At 41.5% G+C, this 23,863-nt stretch overlaps 1 protein-coding gene across 1 annotated transcript; it reads left to right on the top strand.

The window, feature by feature from the left end:
• The first annotated feature begins 1 nt into the window (after position 1).
• On the top strand, positions 2–23,521 carry LOC115005833 (tau-tubulin kinase 1-like). Its single transcript, XM_029427798.1, is given in 11 exon segments — positions 2–129; positions 916–1,026; positions 1,028–1,042; positions 1,130–1,284; positions 1,598–1,808; positions 2,064–2,098; positions 2,100–2,237; positions 2,570–2,910; positions 4,071–4,252; positions 19,917–21,364; positions 22,098–23,521. Coding segments are annotated over 11 exon segments (3,147 nt in total). The 5' UTR covers positions 2–24; the 3' UTR covers positions 22,504–23,521.
• Positions 23,522–23,863: the final 342 nt, after the last annotated feature.

The following is a 23,863-nucleotide window of genomic DNA, read 5'->3' as shown; positions in this document are numbered from 1 at the left end:
ATATCCTAATAATGTTTTTGTGTCATGTTCCTCCAGGAAATGGGTCGCCATGACGACTTGTGGTCATTGTTTTACATGTTGGTGGAGTTCGCCGTTGGACAGTTGCCATGGCGAAAGATTAAAGATAAGGTCAGACTGTTTCACCTGAACAAACCAGTAGCAATAACAATAATTACCAACACGGACATGTACCAGTCACTACTACTGCGAACAACAACACCAGAATAACTATTATTACTCGTTTTTATAAGGCCATATTGTATGTTTTAGAAAAAATTATTAACTTGTGCCTCACTAGGACATTTTTGGCTTCAACCTCCTATAGAAGTCTGTAATAAACTGTGTAGCCAAAATACAGACACTGAGACCCTTAATGACAGAAATGTCCACATTGAAACCCATTAAAACCACAACTTTTGATCCCACGACCATTACAGCTTCAAATCATCTTTATATTATATCAGGCTTTCAATCTAGAGCTCTGGCTTCAATATTGTAATTTATATTATTTTACACCAAATTGAGCCATTTTCTCATTTTGCCCTATGCACTATAAAACATTCCCCTTGCATTTAGTATACAGAAAGTAACAGTGGCATGTAAACAAAGTATAATTTAAAGGGTTAACATTCTAAATAATGTTCATTATGATCAGGACTGAAGTTGGTTAAAGATTTAACTCAGTGAAAGTGGAAAGAAATATCAAAATATATCATTTTATGGCAGTTTTTTGACATTTTTGTCCTCTAAGGACTTTTTTAAAGTGAGGCACACTTTAGTATTTTATGCAAACAAATAAATCAAGTGACTGTGTAATGTGAAGAGGGAGACAGAACTGGACGTATGGAGACAGAACTGTACATTAATCCTTATTATTTCACTGCAGCTGAAAGTGGTTTTTGGTGTTTTCTCCAGGAACAAGTTGGTCAGATTAAAGAGCGTTATGACCATCGGATGCTGCTCAAACACATGCCTTCAGAGTTTAATATCTTCCTGGACCACGTCCTGGCCCTGGACTACTACACCAAAACCAGACTACCAGGTACACCCTATGAGCTGTGTGCTCTCTGCTTTAGTGTGAACAGCTGGACATTAGTTCAGATTCTTGAGTCTTGTTGTTTTGTTCCAGCTGCTGATGTCGGTGTTTGAGAACAGCATGAAGGAACGAATTATCACCGAGAACGAGCCTTTCGATTGGGAGAAGGCAGGAACTGATGTCACGCTGTCGACCAGTGCCTCCAGTCAACCACAGCAGAACACCCGACCCACCGCCGCCATGGTGGGGTAAGAACCAATCCATCAGCAACTCTAACTCTCAACCAACAAATCCTACCCCTTGTGCATTTAAAGGATCATTCCGGTTTATTGCTGGTGTTATTGTTATATATTATCATTGAATCCATATAACATACATAAGTTATAAGAATAACATACATAATAACATAAATCATATCACAAAATGCGTAAAAACAAATGCTAAAACACCCACATGAACTACAACCGAAGGCTGCCTTGATGGTCTTCACCAGAATAACCTTTAATCATTTAATGAGTTTTTAAATGGTTTCTGAAATATCGGAATCTTTTGGGTCTATAGAGCCATCGTCACGTCGGTTCCTGGAGATCTCCAGCGGGAGAACACCGACGACGTTCTGCAGGATGAACATCTCAGTGATCAGGAGAACGCTCCTCCGGTACCGCCCAGCCGGCCCCCCGGGGAGATGGGCGTCCCCAACTCCGGGGAGCCCGGAGAGGCCTGGGAAGACACGGACTTCAACCGCAACAGACTCAGGATCAGTCTGAACAAGGTTTTAACTTTTACAAAACAGCCGCACTCATGTCGTTGTTTTTACTCAAGCACTTACACTTACTTTACTTGAGTAATTCCATTTTATGCTGCTTTATACTTCTACTCCGCTACATTTCAGAGGGAAATATCGCACTTTTGTATTGACTTACATTCATCACAACACTTTCAGGCCACAAAAAAACAAACTTTCTTTATAGAATTTTGCCTAAAGTCTTTAAATTGTTACTGAAAATCACTTCCTGTCCTTCTTCAGGGGGCTCAGGAGGAGGAGGTCAGGTCGAGGGGCATGTCCAGTGTCGCCCAATCGAGGTGGAATCCCAGAGTCACCGACAGGTCAGGGTCGGTCTCTACGGTACCGCCGGGTCAACAGCCCCGAATCTGACCGTCTGTCTGCTGCTGAAGGCCGGGCCGACGCCTACGGACAGAGGTGATCTAAAACACACTGGAGGAGGTTTAATGACGTGTTAAAGCTCGACTTAGTTTGGATTTTAAAGTTGCTGACATGTTCCAAGGTAGAAACTGAAACTGAGACTCCCTGAAAAGACTTGGACTTGCAATTGAAGACTTGACACTTGAGACAGGTCTATACTGACTTTAGACTTGACTTATCTTCGCCCTCGAGAAGTTGACACTTGAAAGGACTTATCTCGACCGACTTGGGTGATGAATTTGAATGAACAGTTGTGTAAGTCAAAGTTGAACTCTTTAGTGTCTTCAGTAGAGTTACAGTCTCGTCACATCCCCCTGTGTGTCCTCCAGGTCCAGGATGGACATCCTCGGCTCTCCGTCTCGTCACGTCTACTCCTCCCAGCCGGCTCAGATGCTGTCCGTTGATCCTTGTTGCCGCGGCGACCGCCTGGCCAGCGGCCGTCAGGAGGTGTCGGTGGCGTCCGTCGACCAGGAGGCGCACAGCAACGCCTTCATCCGCTCCGTCCCGCTGGCCGAGGAGGAGGACTTTGACAGCAAAGAGTGGGTGATCATCGACAAAGAGGCAGAGCTACGAGACTTCCAACCAACCACGTCAGGAACCACTGACGAGGAGCCCGAGGAGCTACGACCCCTGGAGGAGCAGGAGGAGAGGAGGAGGCTCAGGGCCGCAGGTAGGAGCTTCAAACATTTTACATCAGGGCTGGGTATCATTTTCAATACTAGTACCAACATGATACCTTAGTTTTGGTGCCGATACCAAAACGATACTTACTATGAGAAACAAAAACCTGTTTTTCTACAAAACCCTTTCCTCCATTCAACAACATGCTAAATGTTGTCTGATCACCAGCAGCTGTGCAAGAACTTTGTCTAATTAGTCTTTGTTTTAACTGTCCGGTCAAATAAAACTCACCGAGATGACCACAAATAAGCTGCCAACATCAGGTACTTGAACATCTTTATATGAACACATTTTGGTTGATACCCTCTCTGCTCTACATAGAGCCTGACAGCGACCTTTTGAGGAAAAAAAACATTATTATAAAGTGGAGCAAATTTCCAGCCCAGCACTTTATTCTGAAGGAGTATTTGCTCTTACAGAGTGCGACAGACCTACAAAGTGCAATTTTACAGTACAAGTAACGTAACTAGCAAGGCTCCTTGATGAGGTTCTTGATTGACATTGTTTAGCCTAGCTTAGCACAAAGATTGGGGTCAGGGTGGATTTATAGCCTAGCTCCTATCTAATTGAAATACAAACTTTTCCCTTGTGCAGAAAGCTGGTTCAGTTGAATGTGTTTGTTCGTATAGAGATCAAACCAACAACTCCACTACGAGTTCAGGAGCGGTTCAGGATTTCCCAGCGATTATTAGTCAACAAATAGCTCCAGCGCTAACTGCTGCTAAAACCACAACGTGTCCTTGTTACACTTCTATTTCTACAGCTTTTCAGTAAACATCATACAACATGTAAATCAGGCCGACTGGAGTTGTTGGAAGGTGGATTTCTTTTGATGGAGTTCAGCTCTACAACATCAAGTTAAACTATGCTAAGCACATCCTGGTGTATTTGTACTGGACTCACAGAGATTAAGCTGATTACATCTGTAGAAGACACAGGACTCTTCCTGTTCCTTAATTTCATCTCAACAAACCATCCTGAAAATGTTCATAGTGGAAAAGCACTTAAATTACTTTCTGCTGACTAATGTCCGTAAGATTAACTACACAACATTAACCGCCTCAGAGGGACAATAACATTAATATTTATTCGAATGTAAATCACGCTTCAGTTTCTTGTAACTCTGGTTAACGTTTTGTTTCCCTGCAGGAGGGGAGCTGGTGGTTCGTCCAAAGACCCACACCAGAGAGAGCAGCCGGGGGATGCTAACGCTAACGGAGGAGGAGGCGTCTAGGAGGAGCGGCGGTAGCCCCGCCCAGTCGCCCTGTCACTCGCTGCCGTCAGGACGCCCCCGCCGGAGAGAGTCAGAGCCCATTGGACCTCAAAGACCGGTAAGAGACCCAGCCAGCCAATCAGAGGGGAGCTCAGCTCTCTGATGTTGACGGACAGAGGAGGAAGTGGACGGCTGCTATACAGATTCATCACGCTGATTGCTGTTATAGCAGACGCTGCCTCAAGGAGGCGCTCTGCAGCAGCTGCTCCACCTCGTTAATCTGTCGGTCAACATACATTTTAAAGGACAAATCCAGCATGATCAGTGGTTCAGCTCAATTCCAGATTTCCCTTCTTTGGTTACCATCAGTGTCAAGGATTCTGCAGCGTTTTACTTTAAGTTTCAAGGAAGAAAAGAAACAGAGAAGTTGCAGGTTCAGTCCTGGACCTACAGGATAAATACTGGGGAGGGTTTAACTAACTTTGTCTATTTGCATCTGTAGATTTCTCCTAGATTCACCAAAATGTAGCATTAGATAATACCTCATTTGCATATTTAAACATAACATTTGACAGAACTTGTAATACAAATTAAATATTGTCTTAATGAAAGTAATCATCTGGGGAAGGTTCATGATGATATATATTAGTTAAATTACCCTATTCACCTGTAATGTCTTCAAAAATCTCCCCTTAAGTAGCACTTACCTAAAACATGCATCAGTTTCATCCCTATCTATGTTCTGAAGGTTTCCACAGAGGTGTTGGTTCATATATTATTCACAGCCTAATTTATATAATATTTATATAACATTGTATTCCTTAAAAAATTGAAAAATATCCAAAATGTCTTCTTTAAAAACACTTTTTGAACCTTACTTTATCTTAATGTAAATAATCAACTGGGTGAGTTTCATCGTGATATCTATTAGATACAAATGTTTCCTTCACTTCATTGAGCAATAGTAATAAACTTTTTAAATGCATTCGATCCTGATCAACATACAGTTTGATGTTTTGATTCTTCGGTTCACATTCGACAAAACATCTGGACTCATGCTGGAATTGTCCTTTAAAGGTGTGTAAGTGATGAACATCTGTCACGTGCAGTCGTTCTGTTCAGTGTGCACTGACGTTCAGCGGGGAGAGATGGTGATGACATTCTCCATGTGATATTTAAAGTACATGTTGCTCCACTGCAGGATATCTCATGCATACATCTCCCTTTATAGTCTTTAACTGAAGACATAGAAGCTGTCGTTGCTGCCATATCAATGTTTCAAAGCCACTGTATCAAAGAACAGATGAAGATAAGTTAAAGCTGTTAGCACTGTATGTTTACTTAGGCTTCACTGACAGATTGTCTTTATTTCACATGCAAAATCTACTCAAAATTGCTTTTTTCACACAGCAAGTTCAGTGTTTCTACACAGTATGCGTACCTAAAGTATATTTGAGGAATGACATATTGTGTTATTAACTTACCTATCATGGTAGCATGAGATATTAGAGAGCCAAAGTTCTGTCCCTTATTCAGCCTCTATTTGACAGTATATCAATGAAATGATCTAAATTGACCAGAATAATCCCATATTCTCATATTGTTGTTGTGTTGAAGCGTCCGCACAGATGTGTCACATCACTAGTGGAAAGACAAATGTCACATTATGATTATTTTGTTAGCATTCAGCGAGACCGTTTCTCATGAGTCTTATTAACGATTGGCCTGCTGTCACAGCCTCATGGGAGCTGCAGTTGCTGAATGTCGTTTTATATCTTTGCTTTTCAGGATCATAAGCTTCTTAGAGAGAAAATACACTTAGTCACAGATGCTAGTGGAACAGAAGCTAGCTAGAAGAGAGAGCGGGACTTAAAGGTGTCGTCTGACATTTTGAGAAATACAGATATTAACGTTCCTGCTGAGGACAGATGTTCAGATTGATACCACTCTCCTTGGTAAATCGTAAAGTGGAATTTTAGGTGGATTGTGTAACCTTTAGACAGAGCCAGGCTAGCACACTGTTTCCAATCTTTATGCTAAGCTAACCAGCTGCTGGCCGTAGCTTCATATTTAGCGTACAGACATGAAAGTGGTATCAATCTGTCAGAGCGGAAGAGACGACGACTTCCTACAATGTTGAATTATTTCTTAAATCAAATTGTCTGTGAGTTTGGCAACACTTCTAGTTTGAACTTTAAAAGGTAAAGGGAAAGTTCACTGTGTTTGACTGACTTGTGCTTTAATGAGCGTTGATGAGGCAGGTGTCTCTGTTCAGGGCGGTTGGTTAAAGTGATGATGGTTTGATTCTTCCTCCTGCGGCCTGTGACACACGAAACAGTTCAGCTGTGTGAGCGGTGCTGCCGTCTTTTCCTCGTTGTGGAGCAGAGTTGAAATCTTTTCCATCTCTTTGCTTTTTGCTCATGACTTTTGCTTTGGACCATTGTTTTATTCTGAAGGAGTGAATGAGAAACAGCACTTCCTGTATGACTCAACCTTGGAGCCATGATGTTTCTGTGTCAGGATGTTGATGATGTTTTCATCTTCTGTTGTTCTGCTGTGTTTTCTCATGTTCTCCGACAAAAAAAGTCAAAGTGACTGTTTCACCACCTGGTTTTACTCTCAACACACACACACACACACACACACACACACACACACACACACACACACACACACACACACAGTTTGGGTGATTCTATGAGTATGTTCAGGTTTCTGTAAACAAACCAGGTTAATAAAAAGCAGCCCAGTATCCCAGGAATCTGCACCTCACTATTTGTGTCTGGTGCCGACGTTCAGGCAAAGTAAAGGTGTGGAGGTCGGGGTGGCGGACGGGCGTGTAGCGAGTCCGTCTGTCATGCAGGGGACTGGAGTTTGGGTCCTGAAACAGACCTTTATATTAACCTTTCCCTTACACTAATCATACCTTAACCATAGTTTATTTTCCATAAATCTTTCCTGGACTTCAAACCATAATGCAGCTGCCATGTGCACGCTTTGTAGAAAGGGAGAACATTCAAAAATGTATCGCGGTATCCAAGGTTTTGCAGAAACGTCCAGTATTGACGTTCTTGTCTGACGAAAGTTTTTCTAAGAAAGATAAAGAACCTCTTTTCTATGATGTACAACATATTTGTGAATGAGAGCTGTGATGTGCTGGAGCTCTAGTGACTTTTATCAACTTCAACATCTTATTGTTTGTGTGTTCTGTGTCCAAAGAAGCCTAAGAAAAACATTCCACAGTTTGTGGGTTTAACGAAACATGCAGTTCAACAGTTCATCACGATCCTGAGTCACAGTCCAGTATCAGGGTTGTGATGAAATCAGTCACTTGTACCTTTATCCTGACTAAGAAAGGTTTCCTCCATTAAAGCTGCCCGTTTCTGTGTTTCTCACCAAAACACACAAGTGTGTCCTTGAGATCCTTCCCCGTTTATTTAACCATGTTTGTCCCAATTGAGCTCAAAGATCATAAAAAACATTTGCAAATCAATATTGAATTGTTTCCCTTCATGTTTACTTAACGGTCGTCTTCTTCACTGTCTTCGTTGGGGCATTACTGCCACCGTCAATCGGCTCCATAGCACTCCTAGTGGTCAAAGAAAACCTACATGGTACCTTTAATTAAAGTCAATGCAAATAGTCTTATACAATCAAAGATGGCGGATGTTGCCTTGTCTTGTAACGATTTAGTAACAAAGTAAACTAAACGGATTAAAACAGTGATCTCCTTTGTTTACCCTCCAGCCTGCACTGACATCCTGCACTTTGAATATATTTTAAGAGATCTTTCTCAGTAACATTCACGTTTCTCTTACTCATCAACCACCAGCATTGTTTGTTTTCCACTTTAAAAGTTGCTTTAAAGAGCGTCTAGCATGCGGCGGGTTTGCATTTTCAACATTCTTCCTAAACAGAAACTTTATAAACCTCACAGTGAATATTCTGCTACTGAGATTTGTACCGTAAGAGGTTTCTCATTTTATAGTCTACGAGTGTTGAGATGATGTTGATCATGAGTCTGCTATTATTAAAGTGTGGATGGTTTTATGGTTAATGTGTCTCCTTCAAAGAGGCCTCACTGCAAACATGCATTTCTGTCTTTATTGGAAATTAAAATAAGTAAGAGTCGACTGTAATGTGAGTGTTTGTTGTTGGGAGAACTCTGAGAACCACAAACTTAATGTGTGTCATGAACATTAACGTCATTCACTGTCTTGAGTTCTTACAACAAGCTGCTCAGACATCACTAAACACATTCAGATCACCTGGTCGACAACATGTCACACAAAATACAACATATGAGTGTCTGGGAGCTGAAAGTGAGAAGAGACAAAAGACAACCCTTCAGAGTCCCAAAATATAAGGTTTTCTTTCTAATAAGGTTTACTAAGATAAGAAAGAAATGATCTTTCTGTACATTAAAGATGAAGGTAATAAAACATATCAAATAATAAAAGAAAGTTTGTGTGAAACAAAGTAAGAATATTAAAACAACGTTTGTGTCTGAACAAAAGAAACACGGTTGAAACTGAAAGCTTCTGACAAACGGACGGGCTTTAAAACAAAGGAACAGCACGTTGTTATGGAGCACCAAACCTGACCAATTAGGAAAGAATAAATGAAAATGTGATGAGTAAGAAGTGCTGCCAGCGCCCCCTAGAGGCCGCAGTGCTCATTACAGCCACAATATGAACCGCGGCGTTGTACCCAGCAGTGCAGCTGTTAGGTGTGTCCTGAAGGGGGCACTACAGGGACGTAGGGCTGGGCAATATGGAGAAAATCAAATATCACAATATGTTTGATCAAATACCTCGATGACGACATCGTAGGGCTGACCAGGTAAAGACACTTACATGCTGTAACGATATCGATATATTGCCCAGCCCTACAGGGTTATTAAAATCTAAAGATGTAATCCTGAGATCAGGATATTTCATTACATTCATTTTTTTTATTTTGTGTGTGTGTGTGTGTGCGTGTGTGTGTGTGTGTTTCTTGTGAAATTCTGACCTGATGGTGGCGCTAGAGGAAAGGTGTGGGGTCATTAGGATTTAACCTGAACATGCAAAGCTGGGTTCACGCAGAATAAATGTGGAATCATTGGATTTCACATTTTATTTTCACCCTGAGGATTTAAATTTCCTTTTCCTGCAGCAGGATTTATTCTTCGTGGACAATTTCTTATTGTTTTTTCTTTATTTCTTGACTTTCTTTATCCATTTATGCTTTTCAGTTCAGTTCTACATGTATGTGACCATTTGAGTTCTTCATGCACTCCTTTATTTATTTACTAATGAGTCAGGTTTGGTCCTCCGTACTTGGTGGCTGCTGTTTACAGGCTGGACGTCATCACTGATATTTCACTTTATCTGCCGTGTGACATCTTATCGTTTTAAGGCCGTGATGAAGCGTGTGCACAAATCCGTTTTTAGTGATATTTTAGCGAGCTCTGCTTTATTTCCGTGTCGATTGTCACCGCTAGACTCAGAGCGAGCTCTCCGCCGCCAACCATCGAGGACTGCCATTCTCTTTTTTACTCCTCTCCAATTCTTCCCTCCCCCCTCCACATAACTACTGATGCCTTTGCCCCCCAACCTATCGCTTTAAAAGTACACAGTATGTCGCGTTTGACTCACCTGAGGAGACAGAGAAAAGAGCGAGGGTGCCATTGGGACAACAGAAGAAGAAATAAAGTGATGTTTCGGGGTAAGCACAGTTTAGGAATAGTCCTTTACCTCTGTTCTCTCACTCAGTTTCTGTTCCTCCTCTTCCTTTTCCTTCTGTTCAGACATATTTCCTCCCTTTTTTTTTCCTCCGTCGTGTGTCTGTGTTTTGTGTGCTTGATGAATCCATCTCTCTTTTGTGTTCCCTGTTTCTTTTTGCATCTCCAATGGTAATTTTTCCTTCAGAAATCCAAAGCTCAAAGTGTCAGTTGTCCAGGCTCAGACTGTTGTAGACTAGTGAGCTTCAGTATGTGCAGTGTTCGTGCTGGTGTGTCTTTTAAAGTGCTTCTTTGTGGGGGAAAATATTTTCATCACCATTTGTCCAGCTAGAGGGATGCTAGTCTGACCAATCTGGCAACCCACACAGCTAACAATCTATTGGCTCTCTGTTAACTTTTCCGTAGCTTCTAACTATTATCTGATAGCTGTAACTGTAGACAGAGTGCCAGATTTACACCAACACTCCCTCAGCTTCTCTCCCGAGGCTCCTCCCCTTGCAACCTTTGACCAATCAGCTGAAGGCTTTAGATGTGTGAGAGCACCAATCAGCTCTCTCCTGTCTAACGCCTGGTCAGAGAGGGGAAGGAGACGAGGGCAGGAAGACAAATCAGAGTGTTGGGACGTAGCAGTAGCAGAAAATTAAACATTAAAATACATTTATTTTTCATAAAGAGTCGTTTTCTGCTTGCTAACCTCCCTCCCTCTCTCTGATTGGTCTGTTTGCAGTTGGAAGAGGACAGGCACCAACCGCGGCCCAATCAGCTGAGGAGGCTGGCCTCCTACGTCTTCTCCTCCTCCACCCTGGAGACGGAGCAATATCCCCACGGAGGGGGCAGCTTCATCCAGAGGAGCCGCTCGGCCGAGAGCAGCCCCGCACACATCACTGCCGCCAATGCCTCGGTCCGGCGGCGGCACGCCGGCACTCTGCCGACGCCCGGCAGCCCGCGGAGCAGACATTCGGTCCTGAACGTGTCGAGGACGCAGCTGCAGCAGATGTTAGCGAAGCTCATGAACAAGAACAGCAGCTGAGAGGACTGAGAGACAGACTCATACACACACATGTAACATGCACACACACACACACACACACACACATGTGACATGCGCACACGTGAAGTATACTGATAAACGACACATATACACACATGGACACACACATTCTGTATATGCAGAGTCATTGGACATAAACTCTATAAAGACTGCACACAGTGTAGATCACTTACTGAGGAACTGTAATTTAATGAGCAGCAATTAACAATTATTTTGTTATTGATGAATCTGTAAATCTTTTAAATGTATTTGATTCATCCGTAATTAAATGGTTACAAATGCTCATCACAAGAGTCCGAATGGAGCAAAGTGACACTTATTAAATAAAGATACACTCACTGGTTTAGTTAAAGTGCCCATAAATCCTAAAATTATGTCTTTATTGTCTTTAGTTTGAAAAGCTGTGGGGACATGATGGTGATTTACGGAAACAATCAAGGAGTTCACCTTTAAAAAACAAGATACAGTTAAAATAAGCTCTGCATATGCAAACACATAGACATAATGAATACTGAGAGCCAGATGATAACCGCACATGTTAATTAAACACAACAAGCCATATGAGCAGTAAACATGTGTCACACACACACACACACATTGAAAAACTCACGTAGCTCTACCAACTACTTTTCAAATAGAAGAACAGAAGAAGAGGAGAAAAGTGCTGACAACGGGAAATATTTTCCATGCAATAAACTCTAAAAAGCCTCTCTGCACCTGGCAAACTGGAGGAAATAATGTGAAACTGAATATGTCCTTCTTGTTTCCGTGAAGAAGAGGAAAGTGAAACAGATTGAGGCTGCTAACAGACTGTTAAGCTTTACAGTATTTGTGCATTTATTTATTTATTATTTATTTTTCTGCTTTTTCTGCTAAAAATGAAGGAGCGATCGTCCAGGAATGCAGGTCGTCCCGGCGATCAAGTTTTTGCACCGAGACTTTGGAGTCGGCGTTTCCCCTCCGATCATCCCGTCCACCGAGCAATACACCGACACCGCTTCACCACGCGTCTTCACCGACACAAAACCAGTGATTCAAACGTCTCGCTCTGATTCCAGCTTCATTAAATGTTGTGTGTGAAGAGAGAAGTGTGATTTTTCTCTGTGAAAAGGGTTTTCTGAAGGTGTGACAACTTTGATCTCTAAACTGAGCCTTTATGACAAAAACTGTTACCGTGCTGGTCTCTAGGTAAAAGTACGGTGGCCCGAAAGTGCAAATATCTCACACGCAAAAAGACAAACAAAGCAACGCTTTAGAAAAAAACGAATTAGCAAGAGTGAACACACAATGACGTTTCATTAAACAACTAAATACACCCCACATTTTACTATATTGATTCACAACTCAACAACAATACAGCAGAAAACAAGTAAAAGGACATCACGATATTCATTTTATATAAATGTTTCACCAAAAAAATAACAAAAACACTTCAACTCGAAAGAAAGAAAACAAATTGACAATATAAACAACATTCAGTGAACAAAACAAAAACATATTTTTGCAAAACAAATGAAGAAACGAAACTTGGGAATTAGAAAAAAAACTAAAAAAAAAAACTTCTGTGACATCCTCTCACAATTATTTTGCTGAATGTAGCGATTGCTAATTTAAGTTAGCTAATTTCCGATTTATTTCCTAGACTGTTTTTTTTTTAATTCCTTTCATGAAATGTTGTCTTTTGCTGTTGAGGGCCGCGACGTGGCCGTGCGAGGCCGGTGTCAGCCCGCAGACAGAGCTGCCTCTTTGCATTTAAAGCGCCCTGTGTTCAATGTGACATCTTTTTTAACTAACATTTTTAATTGATTGTAGACCGCAAATTGAGGCGGGGGAAGGTTTGAGCAGTTAAACGTGACATAGTGCATCATGGGAAGGGAGACATCATACAGTATCACTGGCAGAATGTAAAAGTTACACGAAGATAACGAAAAAATAATTCTGGTAGTTTGTCATGTGATTGTTGCATATCTTCTTTGAGCAGCTGGAGATTATGACTTCATTATCTCTCCATTTGAAGACACAATCTGTCGCTTGCTCCACCTTGTTGGACTGAAACATATCTTAACATCACCAGAGCATGATTCTCTAGCGCCATCATGAGGTTGACATTTGTGTTTTTGAGTGTAATATCTCAACAACTATTGGATGGATTGTGATGACATTTGATTCAGACATTCACGTTCCCCTAAGGATGGATTGTAACGACTTTGGTGATCATGGCTTTCATCTAGCACCGTCGTCAGGTCAACATTGTGTCCAAAAGCTACTTTGGTTTATCACCAAATACCTGCTGAACTAATGATATTCCCATCAGTTTTAGCTGTACTTGTGTTTACCGCTAATTAGCTAATGTTAGCAAGTTAACAGGCTAACCTAAGATGGTGAACATGGTAGATATTACACCTGCTAAACATCAGCATGTTAGCATTGTCATTGTGAGCGCGTTAGCATGTTGAGACAATGAGAAAATGAAGTCATAATCTCTAGATAACAGGCTCAGAAAAACTTCAGAAAGCACAGCTGGCCAAAGCTTCAGAAGGTTGTTGTGAAGACTTAATGTTTCATATCTCACCTGCATCGCTCCACGTTTGGATGTTGTGTTTGAGTTCAATCCAGATCTTCCAGGGGACGAAGTAGATCCTGTTTTATTCATAAGGATGGTCAATTAGAAATGTAATCAATAAGATTATGTTGGGTTTTTGTTGGTGGAGATATTGTAACCGTTGACTCTTAAATCGTCAGATGGTAGGTTTAGGCTGTTGAGTACTGTTTTCTGAGTTGTTTAAAGGCTGCTTGTCTCTGTTTGAGCCAGCTGACCTAAAGAAGAGTTGTAAAGGTGACTTAAAGGTCATTTATCTGTAAATGGTTTGAGTTTGACCAGAAAAGATCTTCATTGTGTGTTGAACTCCATTCTGCAGAGGTCTCTGAGGAGGTTTACCTGCTTCCTGACATCTTGCTGGGTGTTTGGTTCACTGTCTTACTTCCATCGTGCTTCCTCTTCCTTCACTTTTTTCTGACCGCTGGATTTCACTGTTGCACTTTATCACTGAGTCGACCGGAGAGGCGGTCAGGCCGGGCTGAGGGTCTCGCTATATGGAGGCAAAACACGGATGCAATAAGTGAAATGTGGGATCTTATAACAAAGAAGAAACGTATTTAAATGGTCGTTCTGGTGGTTAACACGTTTCTTAAATCATACCCTCAGTTTTTCGATTGGCAGTTATTGGTTTCAGTTCATTTGTATCTAAATCAACCTTCAGAGACTTGAAGCATCCTTGAACTAACTTCCAAGGAGAGTTTTGAAAACATGACGATAACGAAGAGACAGCTGTGTGATCTGCATCACATTTCAAGTTGATTTCTACAGAAATGAACTGAGAACAATGGCTGCCTGAAAGGAAGAGAATCCATCTGATGGAAGATTTTAAAATGAGCAGGAATAAAATGTAATTAATGTGATAAACTAAGCCACCACTATAATCCTATAATGGCTCCAGTAGAGCAGAGCGAGAGCTTTCTTAACTCACAGCGCCGTGTGCCATTTTCTCCATTTCACAAGCAATGAGAAAGAATAAAGTTACAGTCAGTAACATTTATATCGTGAAGGCACGCATAGTTAATGTAGCCAGAGTCTGTCTCAGTGTTGGCCAATGGGGAACAAGCTGGACGTGTGTTATTTGTTGGTTTTAGTGAACGTTTGTAACCATGTCTCCATTTAGAAAATGGTTGTTCCTGGTACATTTCTTCAAAGGAAATGGTCAAAATGTGTATTCTGGTGGTTTATTGTGTGAGCAACAATCAGAACAAAAGGCCATTCAATCAGCAAACATACATCGTAGGAAGTGATTGGTTGAAGTATGAGAGACAGAGGAGGTGGAACAGCTGTCACTGACACTGATATTTCAAAGGGGGCCTTCTCATTTGGATACAAAATCTCACAAATCTCCAAATAATTTGACCCTGCAAAGAATTTCACATCATTCTCATTTCCACTTTTCTTCCAACAGCTGGAAAAGTGCCATGCCCTCCTAAAAACAACTCTTTCTCTTGAGTCGATTCTTAAGCCTAGCTAATAAAAATAATAAAAATAAAGTGAGTTAGCTCACCTCATTCGGTGTTTGTCTTCCCTCTAGACTTATTAAATGTGCCACCACAAATACTGGTGTGTAAGAATAGTAGAACAACTAGAATATCTCCTGGAGAGCGCAGACCTCCGCCAAGGCCAATGGTGCATTCACATGCTCCTCGGAGTTAATGTTTAATTCGTAAAGTGGAAACAACATGGACGCTACAAAGAAGATGTCTTTTATTTTATTGCTCAGAGTGTTTAACCAACAATAGCTGATTCCGAGTTGTTGTATAGACCCGAGGGGACGCATGTGTGAATCTTCCCAGTCAGAAACACATTTTTCCGATTATTCCGACAGTACATGAATGCATCACAAATGCCCTATCACGCCATGTTAACGAAAGTGAAACATAATTAACATTTCTGCCCCGCAATTCCAATCTGCGCCTCCTTGGCCCATGCTACACCCTTCCATCATGTACATCGGGCGAGTAGGCTTTCCGTAATCCTGCGGACAAACAGAGAGGAGAACCAAACCTCCTTGGCAGAGGGGACAGCATCAATAGTTTGTTTCATAGATTTAAAAAGTCTGTTTGGTTGTTCAGAGCCTCCAGATGTCAAAGATTGAAGTGTCGTTGGCTATAATCATCATCTACATGGTGTCTCCACGCTTTGAAGGAAACAAATGTCTTGCAACAAAATGAAAAGCCATCAAAACAAAGAACATGTCGTTTACGAGTTTGAGAAAATATATCACGTCTAGGTTCTTTTGTCATATTGCAGAAAAGATCTTTACAAAAGTATTTGTTTTCACATTCACTGGTAAATTTCTCCAGTAGATATTGTCCTTAAAAGAATCAGTGCTTGTTCCATCCTGAGAGATTGAGACTTTAAGTACCACCGCGTTACTATCAGAACATTGTGATGGCTGTAAGTGTTGAGCTGTGAAACCCTGTTTAATATTTGGTCGCTGCTAACGTCATACCAAAGCAGCGCTCTGTGGTTTGTTGCTTTGAATGTCCCTCGAACAACAATCTTCAAAGTCAGAGCTGTGTCTCCTGAACATGTTCAAAAACGTTTGGGAGTACACTACATGAGAGTAGCTAGGACGGCCATTTTGTGCAGTGAAACGGTTGCTTTCTCAATGTGTTAAAGGGCTACATTAAGTAAATATGCACCACCTGCTGTTTCATTGAGCTTGAGGCATTAACATTGGCTCAGCCTGAGCATGTCCCTCTGTGCGGAGGGTCATCCCAGCTCCGGTCTGATGAGGAGACAACCTGAGTTTGTTTTCATGCTGCTTCATGCTGAGTTCAGGATGTCCTGCCTGTTTTATATTTAGCATAGCGTTACAGTACAACCACTTAGAGAATGTATAAAGTGGACTAGCTGCTAACTTTATTTTGCACGCCTGCAAAATGATTCACCTAACGTACAAGATTGTCACTGATACATGTCAATGTTTTGTCCTGTGTCACCATGAGCGCAGGGCCACATTCAGTTAGAAACAGGCGGTAGAAAGCTTTGAGTGTGCTTATTATGCTGACGATACACTTTTTAAAAAAACGATTCACAGCATTAATGACGGTATGTCGTACTAAGAGACTGTTTACCGACTGTCGCCACTCTTTGCATGAGATCTACTGTTTGTACGACACGCACCTCTGACTGTAAAATGACTAAAAACAACACTGTACTGTACTTACAACTAAACACAGTGAATATACACCTCTGACTGAGAAACGTCTGTGATTTCTTTGTAAATAATTCACACCGCTACTAGAGGGGATACTCACGGATCAGAGCTGTGGAGTCCGGAGCTGACTTTACCAAGAAGCAGCCTGAGCCTTTCTTATCATCACATCTTTAATTATGCTGTGAGATGTGAACATTTACATCCATTGTTAGTGGAGCAAGTCATGCTGCATGATGCTGCTAAAACATCATGGACTTCTCTTAATATTTGGCAGTTTGAGTCGCCCGTTCCGGGTGAATTAAATGTTTTTTTAAAACAACTTTTACGTCTCATTTTTGCTGTTTTGGACATCGGTCATAATAGGATTTGATTCACAACTACATTGCAGAGACACAGTGTCGCAACAACCAACGTGAACTTTAAAGATTTTACTCAAACTGATGACCCATGATTTAAAATTGTCCAAAAAAACCTGTGTAGTGCAACTCGAAAATACTTGCAAGGCTAGCAGTACACTCCCAACAAAATGTGTTCTTAAAGGCTGTCCGACTGCTGTTCAACATGGTGCTGTGACTCCAACTATTCATTTAATGAAGTGCAAAGTTTCAACAAATGAACATATTGCCAGCCTGCCAAAATAAGACACTCCCTTGTGTTTGTTAACAGACCTTTTTGGCTGAAAGAACCCGTCAAATGTAATCTTGTTTGGAGTGTCGTGTCTTTTGAACTGCTGCTCCTCATGTTGCAATCTTAAAAAGATATATGTTCATTAGGTTTCAGTTGATTTAAGCAAGAAAATATTAAAGAGTTTCCAGAGAAAACCCCAAAATTTCACCAGTTCGATTGATTACAAATTCCTGATATGTAGAAGTGCAGTATTTAGATGTGATGGTCAACAGTAGTACTGCTAAATGGTCAAGTCTAAATTAGCTCCTAAAATAAGCTACATTTTGAAGGGTTTTATTAAATGCAAAACTCTTCGAAGCCTTTATATCTTGAGACTTTTCTCAAAACTAGTTCTAGATGAGTTCAGATTTAGCTGTTATAACTTTGAAGTCCCACAAACCTTTTCAGAATCCGCCACAAAACATTTATACCTCATGAATCACACACACTAGATATATACATGTAAAAGACAAAAAAAAATGTATTACACTCCTTCCATACATCCATTGTATTGCATATTTGATATGTTAGTTCTCATCTTTATGGAATAACAGGGTGATATTGTACAGATAATGTGTCTGTAGAGAGAACAAAACGGCATTGTGTCTTTAGAGGTGAACACTCGTCTCCATGTTAGTTTTGTTTAGATCTATGCCACATTCAACAGTTTGTTAATCAGATCAGTATGAACCTTGTGTGTCATTAATAGTTGATTCTCAAAGAAACATTCAGATATTTTAAGAAATCTTGTTCAGTCTGAAATAAGTTGTTGTCCCCAGAGAAGAACATCTCTGTGTGTGGAGTACAGAGAGAGGTCCAGGATGTGTTTAGCCTAGCTTAGCACAATGACTGATAGCAGTGGGAAACTGCTAGCCCAGCTACTACCTTACAAGTATCGTGTTAGCTATAAAGCTAATCTGCAGTCCATCCTGTAGTCAGCTGTGACTCTGAGGATGATAAAAAAAATATTTTAGAAAATGTCTGAATGTTTCTTTTAAAGTTTTTGCAATAACAGCAGAGTTTCTGTTGTCGAGGTTAAGAGGACTGAAGAGCTCACAGTGTAAGTTCAGTGTGATGATCCGTGAGTGTCTTTCACTTGTATAGTACATAAGCGTTTTTTTTCTATCACTCTACTGTATTATTGTACAGTACTGCTTGTATAATTTACAGGTAAAGCATGTATTTTAAACTTTTTGTAAATCCAAATGATAACTGTGTACATATATACAGAAATGTAGAAAGTAATTAGGTTTGCAGTTAATCTCTAATAGCATGATAATTAGCGGGGTTTAGTATGTATGTACAGGCTGTATGTTAAATCTTTATGAAGGGAAACACTTGAAAATCACCTGATATCAGACTGCGTGCTGTCTAAGGATAAACTCTGCAATGCATTTTTTTGTGCCTTTTATATCAATGTATGTAATCTAGACAATCTTGAAAAGCTTGTGTACAACCAAAATAACATTAAAATGGTTTTGGGGGCAAATACATCAGTTCCTGCTGTATTTCTTACTAAAAGAGCAGCTGTTAGCTAAAACACGAAGAGTGCTACACACGTTAGCTTCCTCTAAAACGTCAACAAACATTCTTTCTATTTTTTGTCATAAAGATTATAATTTTCTTTTTAAATGTATGTACTGATGGAAGCAGAGGTAACACAATTTAATGACAAAAAAATCGAATGATTTCTAAATCCCAGCGTGATATGCGGACATTGTTGACTCCTTTATTACTTAGCTAGCACAGAGCTAGCAAGCTAAATAGCGAGTGGTTTTCAGTTGGTCAGTGCAAGACTCTCTTTGTGATTTCTGGCAAACTGTTGCACTCTGTCCTACAACACGACCAGATTTGAGAGGGACACCAAATGACCAAATGATCTTGTTCATTTTGTCATTTTTGTTCTTTCTATGAATCTACATCTTTACAACATATCACCACTCTCACCTCCGTTGTACGATAGACTTGCATCTATCTACTCATTGCTTTTTACTAGCTATCTTGGATGCCATGTATTTGTTTGACATTGTTTCTTCACTTTAAGCATCAACCAGAGGATTGCCTGAAAAGGAGCGACAGTGCTTTTCCGAAAAGTTCTGCGATTTTTAACTAGAAGTGATCTGAGCAACCGCTGAAAAATGTTGTATGTTCTGAAAAAAGTCACTGTGTGCAGCGTTTCTTCTCTAGGTGGCTGCATGCTCTACCCATTGAGAACAATAAAAACAATTATAACAAATTGCCTACTGAACAAGTCAAGGTCAACCAGCCTCTTCACCCCCAGTGAATTTGGTAATGGGATTAGAGTACTGACCGTAAACAAGATTTAATTACATTTTTAATTTATTCATTATACAGGGAAAGCAACATTAAATGTGTTACAGTTACCTGGATGGACACAATGTTTGAATTCCACCCCTCATATGGTTTCACTGGTCATACATGTCTAAAAGCTGCTAATGAGTGCTAATTGTGATTTTGATATGTGCTAGCCTTATCAGGGAACTCCTTCTAGGATGTTTTGTCTTGTTTTGAGTAGATTCAGTTGTAATAAAGAGTTTTGTTGTATTTTTTCCAGGTGTTATCGCCCACGGAGCAGAGCATCCCGTCGCCAACCTCTCCGGACTATCGGACAAAGGGCCAGAGCGACGAGAAGGAGCATTTCCACATCCTTCCTCAGCTCCAGGTCAAAAGGGCCGACTTTCTCACCGTTATGCTCACCGGTACCTTGCCTCAGCGCCGGAGCTTTGCCACGCCAGACGAAGAAATCCAAGAACCTCCAGGGCCAAGGGATGACGACGTCACGAAGAGTGAGTCCAACAGTGAGGCCAGTCAGAAGAGCACTGAACGTAGCCAGGACGCTGCGCCTTCAACACTCATGGCCGAGGACCAGAGGGGCCAAAGGGAGCACGCCTCAGCTGCTGATGCAGACCCTGACCTGGAGGACGCTTCCAAAACCCTCGTCCTTTTCTCACCTGGAGACACTCGTAAGTCTCCCTCTGGTTGTGATCATGTTCTAGAGGGAGAGCTGGCCACACCGTCTGCTCTCAGTACCGACCGCCTCATTGTCGGGGAGGTGATTCAGCCTGAACCCTCTGAGACTGGCCGTTTGTCCCCCGCTCTCAGGTCAGACCTGAGGCCTTCCACTCCCATCGCTCCTGCATCTCCGCCCTTCACCAAAGTTGAGCGCACTTTCATCCATATCGCAGAGACATCACACCTCAATGTCATGTCTTCCAATGGTCACTCAGCCAAGGAGAGTGACCGGGAAGTCTTGGCCATCATGAAGGCATCAGCGGTAGAGGGTGACACCCATGAGCAGGAGGGAACACCAGTGACAGAAGAGCTTCTAGAGGAGTCTGTACCAGACACAACTACACCAGTTGACAAATACCCCAAAACTGAGAATGGTCCGTCAACTGTCTTGGCCCAGTCTTTGGAGCCTGTCCCAGAATCCATGTCACCAGTTCATACAGATCTGTCACAAGAGCCTAAGAAACAGCCATTATCCAGTGAAGAAGCTGCCAAGCTTCAGACAACCGGATCAGAACTACCACCTGTCACAAAACCCAGAATCCGAAGCCGTATCCCAGTACTCATCTCTGAAGAGGATTCAGGCTCAGAGCAGTCCTCCTCCCTCTCAGCTCGGGCTCGTCTTCAGCAGCGGGCCAGGCAGCTGGACTTGGCCCGCATGCTGGTCCAGAAGCAACAGGGTCGCTGGATGAGGAGGAGGATGCTGTCTGGGACGTCATCGTCCCTGTCCTCTGGGGACGATGAGCGCCGGAGGGCTTCTGAAACTCTGTCCACCACCGGCTCAGAGGAGGACACGCATACCTCGGATGAGTCCAGGAGGAGCTCCCGTCTCAAAACGACTGAAGAGCAAGGCTCCAAGGAGTGCAGGAGCAGGATCCCCAGGCCTGTCACCCCCATAAAGAGGCCATCAGGGGGGCTCGCTGCTGCTGCTCCTTCTCCGCTCTCCTTGCCAGACTCCGGTTCTACCAAAGGAGCATCATCCTTCACTAACGGGTATAATTCTGGTTCTCCCTTTTAGTGTGTACAAGTTTTGATTTTGAAGCAGTTTGATTAAGTATTTTTGTAACCTTTAAGGGGAGACACTACACGTGAATGGGGTAAAATGTTTAACTAATAGATATCATCATGAAACGTCACCAGTTGATTGCTTACATTATGACTATTATTTTTTGTATTACAGGTTGAAAATTCATTTTAAATATGCAAATGAGGCATAAATAAAATAATATATTAATCAAGCTCTGAATGATATATGAACAAACCCCCTCAGTTCTAAAAACCTTTAGAATATAGAGAGTTTGGTGTTTGTAAGTGCTACTGAAGTGGAGATTTCTAGACTAGACAAAAACCTCATTTTGAGAAAACAGCCTATAAAAATATGTATTGTTGATACAACAGGTAAATTAGGTAAACAATGTAACGAATAGATGTCACCATGAAACCTCTTCAGTTGATAACTTATATTAAGATAATTATTTTTTGTATTACAAGTTTTCTGAAATGGTATCTTTAAATATGCAAATGAGGAATTATCTCATGCTAACTTTTGGTGAATTCAAGAGAAAACTACAGACAAAGTTAGTAAAATAACCACTTGTCTCAAAGAAGACATGTTATGGAAACAAAATAGCAAAACTCTCTTGACCAGTGCATAGAAAGAACATGTTTTGCCTGTAGTGTCTCACCTTAAAGAAATAACTCCTTCAATTTACTTTTCTTTCCACAGGAATCAGAAAATTGGACTAAGCACTCTCAGCTCTCAACTGAAAACCAAACCTGTCTCGCCCAGGTCCTCCTCCTCATGTCCCCGTCCATCTGCTGGCCCGTCCGGCAGCCCTCGAATGCCCCTGCGAGTCCTGTTTGGAACCCGACGCAGCCTTAGCTCCAACCACTGCAGGACTGACAGCCCCTCCCCTCAGAGAGTATGTCCGTCCAGGCAGCCCCTCTCGGTTCGAGCCCCAACCGTCCCTATGCTGCCACCCAGGACTACAACAGCCATGCGGCGCAGCGTCTCGCAGGAAGCCACCGTCCAGACCTCCTCTGGCGCCACGCCCGCCCGGAGCAGGCCGAAACAAGCCGGTGCGGCTAAGGCAAAGCCGAATGTCAGGGAGAAGGTGGTGCCCGCTAGATAATACAAAGAGACTCATAGCTGAGACATGTTTGTGTATAATCAGTCTTCGGACACGATACGCCTCAAAGGTTCTCACCTGACTCCACATTAGACTGTGATGTTACAATCACCTCCTTCAATTTATTTAATGTACACGGACCTCTTATTCTTTTTCCAAGGACAGCTTACTGAACTATCTTCATGGGCTTCCAATAATCTTCACTAACTGTCGGACAGGAGCGTTGCTGCCATGGTGCTATGGATACGTCTTCTGCTCCGTGGTTTAAACCCTGATTTGACTGGTTTCTGGAGCTGAGAATCATGGCCTCCAACAAGTCCAGTTTCAGAAACTCTCACCGTACACAGTACTCCCAGCTTGTCCACGGCTATACTACTCTTCTATTGACAGTACCTTGCTTGGTTCACATTGCATGGTGAAGTATATCACATATACATTCAATCTGTAGAAGGAAAACAAAAATCTGTACCTTTTAAATTATTTGATATAGTTCTTCCCTTCCTATTGGGATAACAAGGCAGAAAAAGAGACCAAATTGGAGTGGTTTGAATGCCTGAATAATGTTATTATGATAATAGATTCCTACCTATATCCTGTACTCATTATGGTCTTGGATAGAAAGAAGAGTTGGATGTGAACACAAAATAAATCGCTCGGCCGCTCGCCTCCTCCTCCTCATGGTGTGACAATGGGCATGCTTTAATCATTCTATTTTCTGGGTGTTTTTATTTTTATTTATGCTCTGAATTGTATATAATAGAATCATTTCCCATAAAGACATCTTTATTTTTTATCTTGCCAAGCAAAGTGTAAATTTCAAGTCTTTAACCTTCTGTTCCAATGTGTTGGCACTATGCCCGTTTTTTACGCATGAGAAAAACAGGGTTAACCATGAGAGGATATTATACCTGCTTGGATTCTGCTGACAGTGCAAAGGTTTGCTGGTCGTTGGAGCCCATGTTGTGTTTGTATGGGGTTGATGGGCACTGAGCTGTGAAGTAAAGTCTTGGTCATGTGGATGGATGGGCGTCTTGTCGTTCTTTTCTCACTGCTTTCCAGTAAATCCAAGTGCATTAACTCAAGTACAATTTTGAGGTACTTGTACTTTATTTGGGTGTTTCCATTTTATGCAACTTTATACTCCACTACATTTATTTAACAGCTTTAGTTACTTTGTAGATTCAGGTTGTTAATACAAAATATAAATCAGCGAATAAATGCTGTTATATTGTAAAAAAGAAATTACCTGCAATATTAGTGATGCTTACACATGAATTATTATACATAATAAATAAATTAACAGCCATTTTTCATAATTAGTGCTTTTACTTTTGTTGTTTTAAGTATATTTGTATTTTGATGC

The sequence above is a fragment of the Cottoperca gobio genome, unplaced genomic scaffold, assembly GCF_900634415.1.
Source record: "Cottoperca gobio unplaced genomic scaffold, fCotGob3.1 fCotGob3_378arrow_ctg1, whole genome shotgun sequence".
In the NCBI taxonomy this organism is placed as follows: domain Eukaryota; kingdom Metazoa; phylum Chordata; class Actinopteri; order Perciformes; family Bovichtidae; genus Cottoperca; species Cottoperca gobio.
The sequence above is the reverse complement of the archived record's forward strand: the minus strand, read 5'-3'. Positions and strand labels throughout refer to the sequence as shown.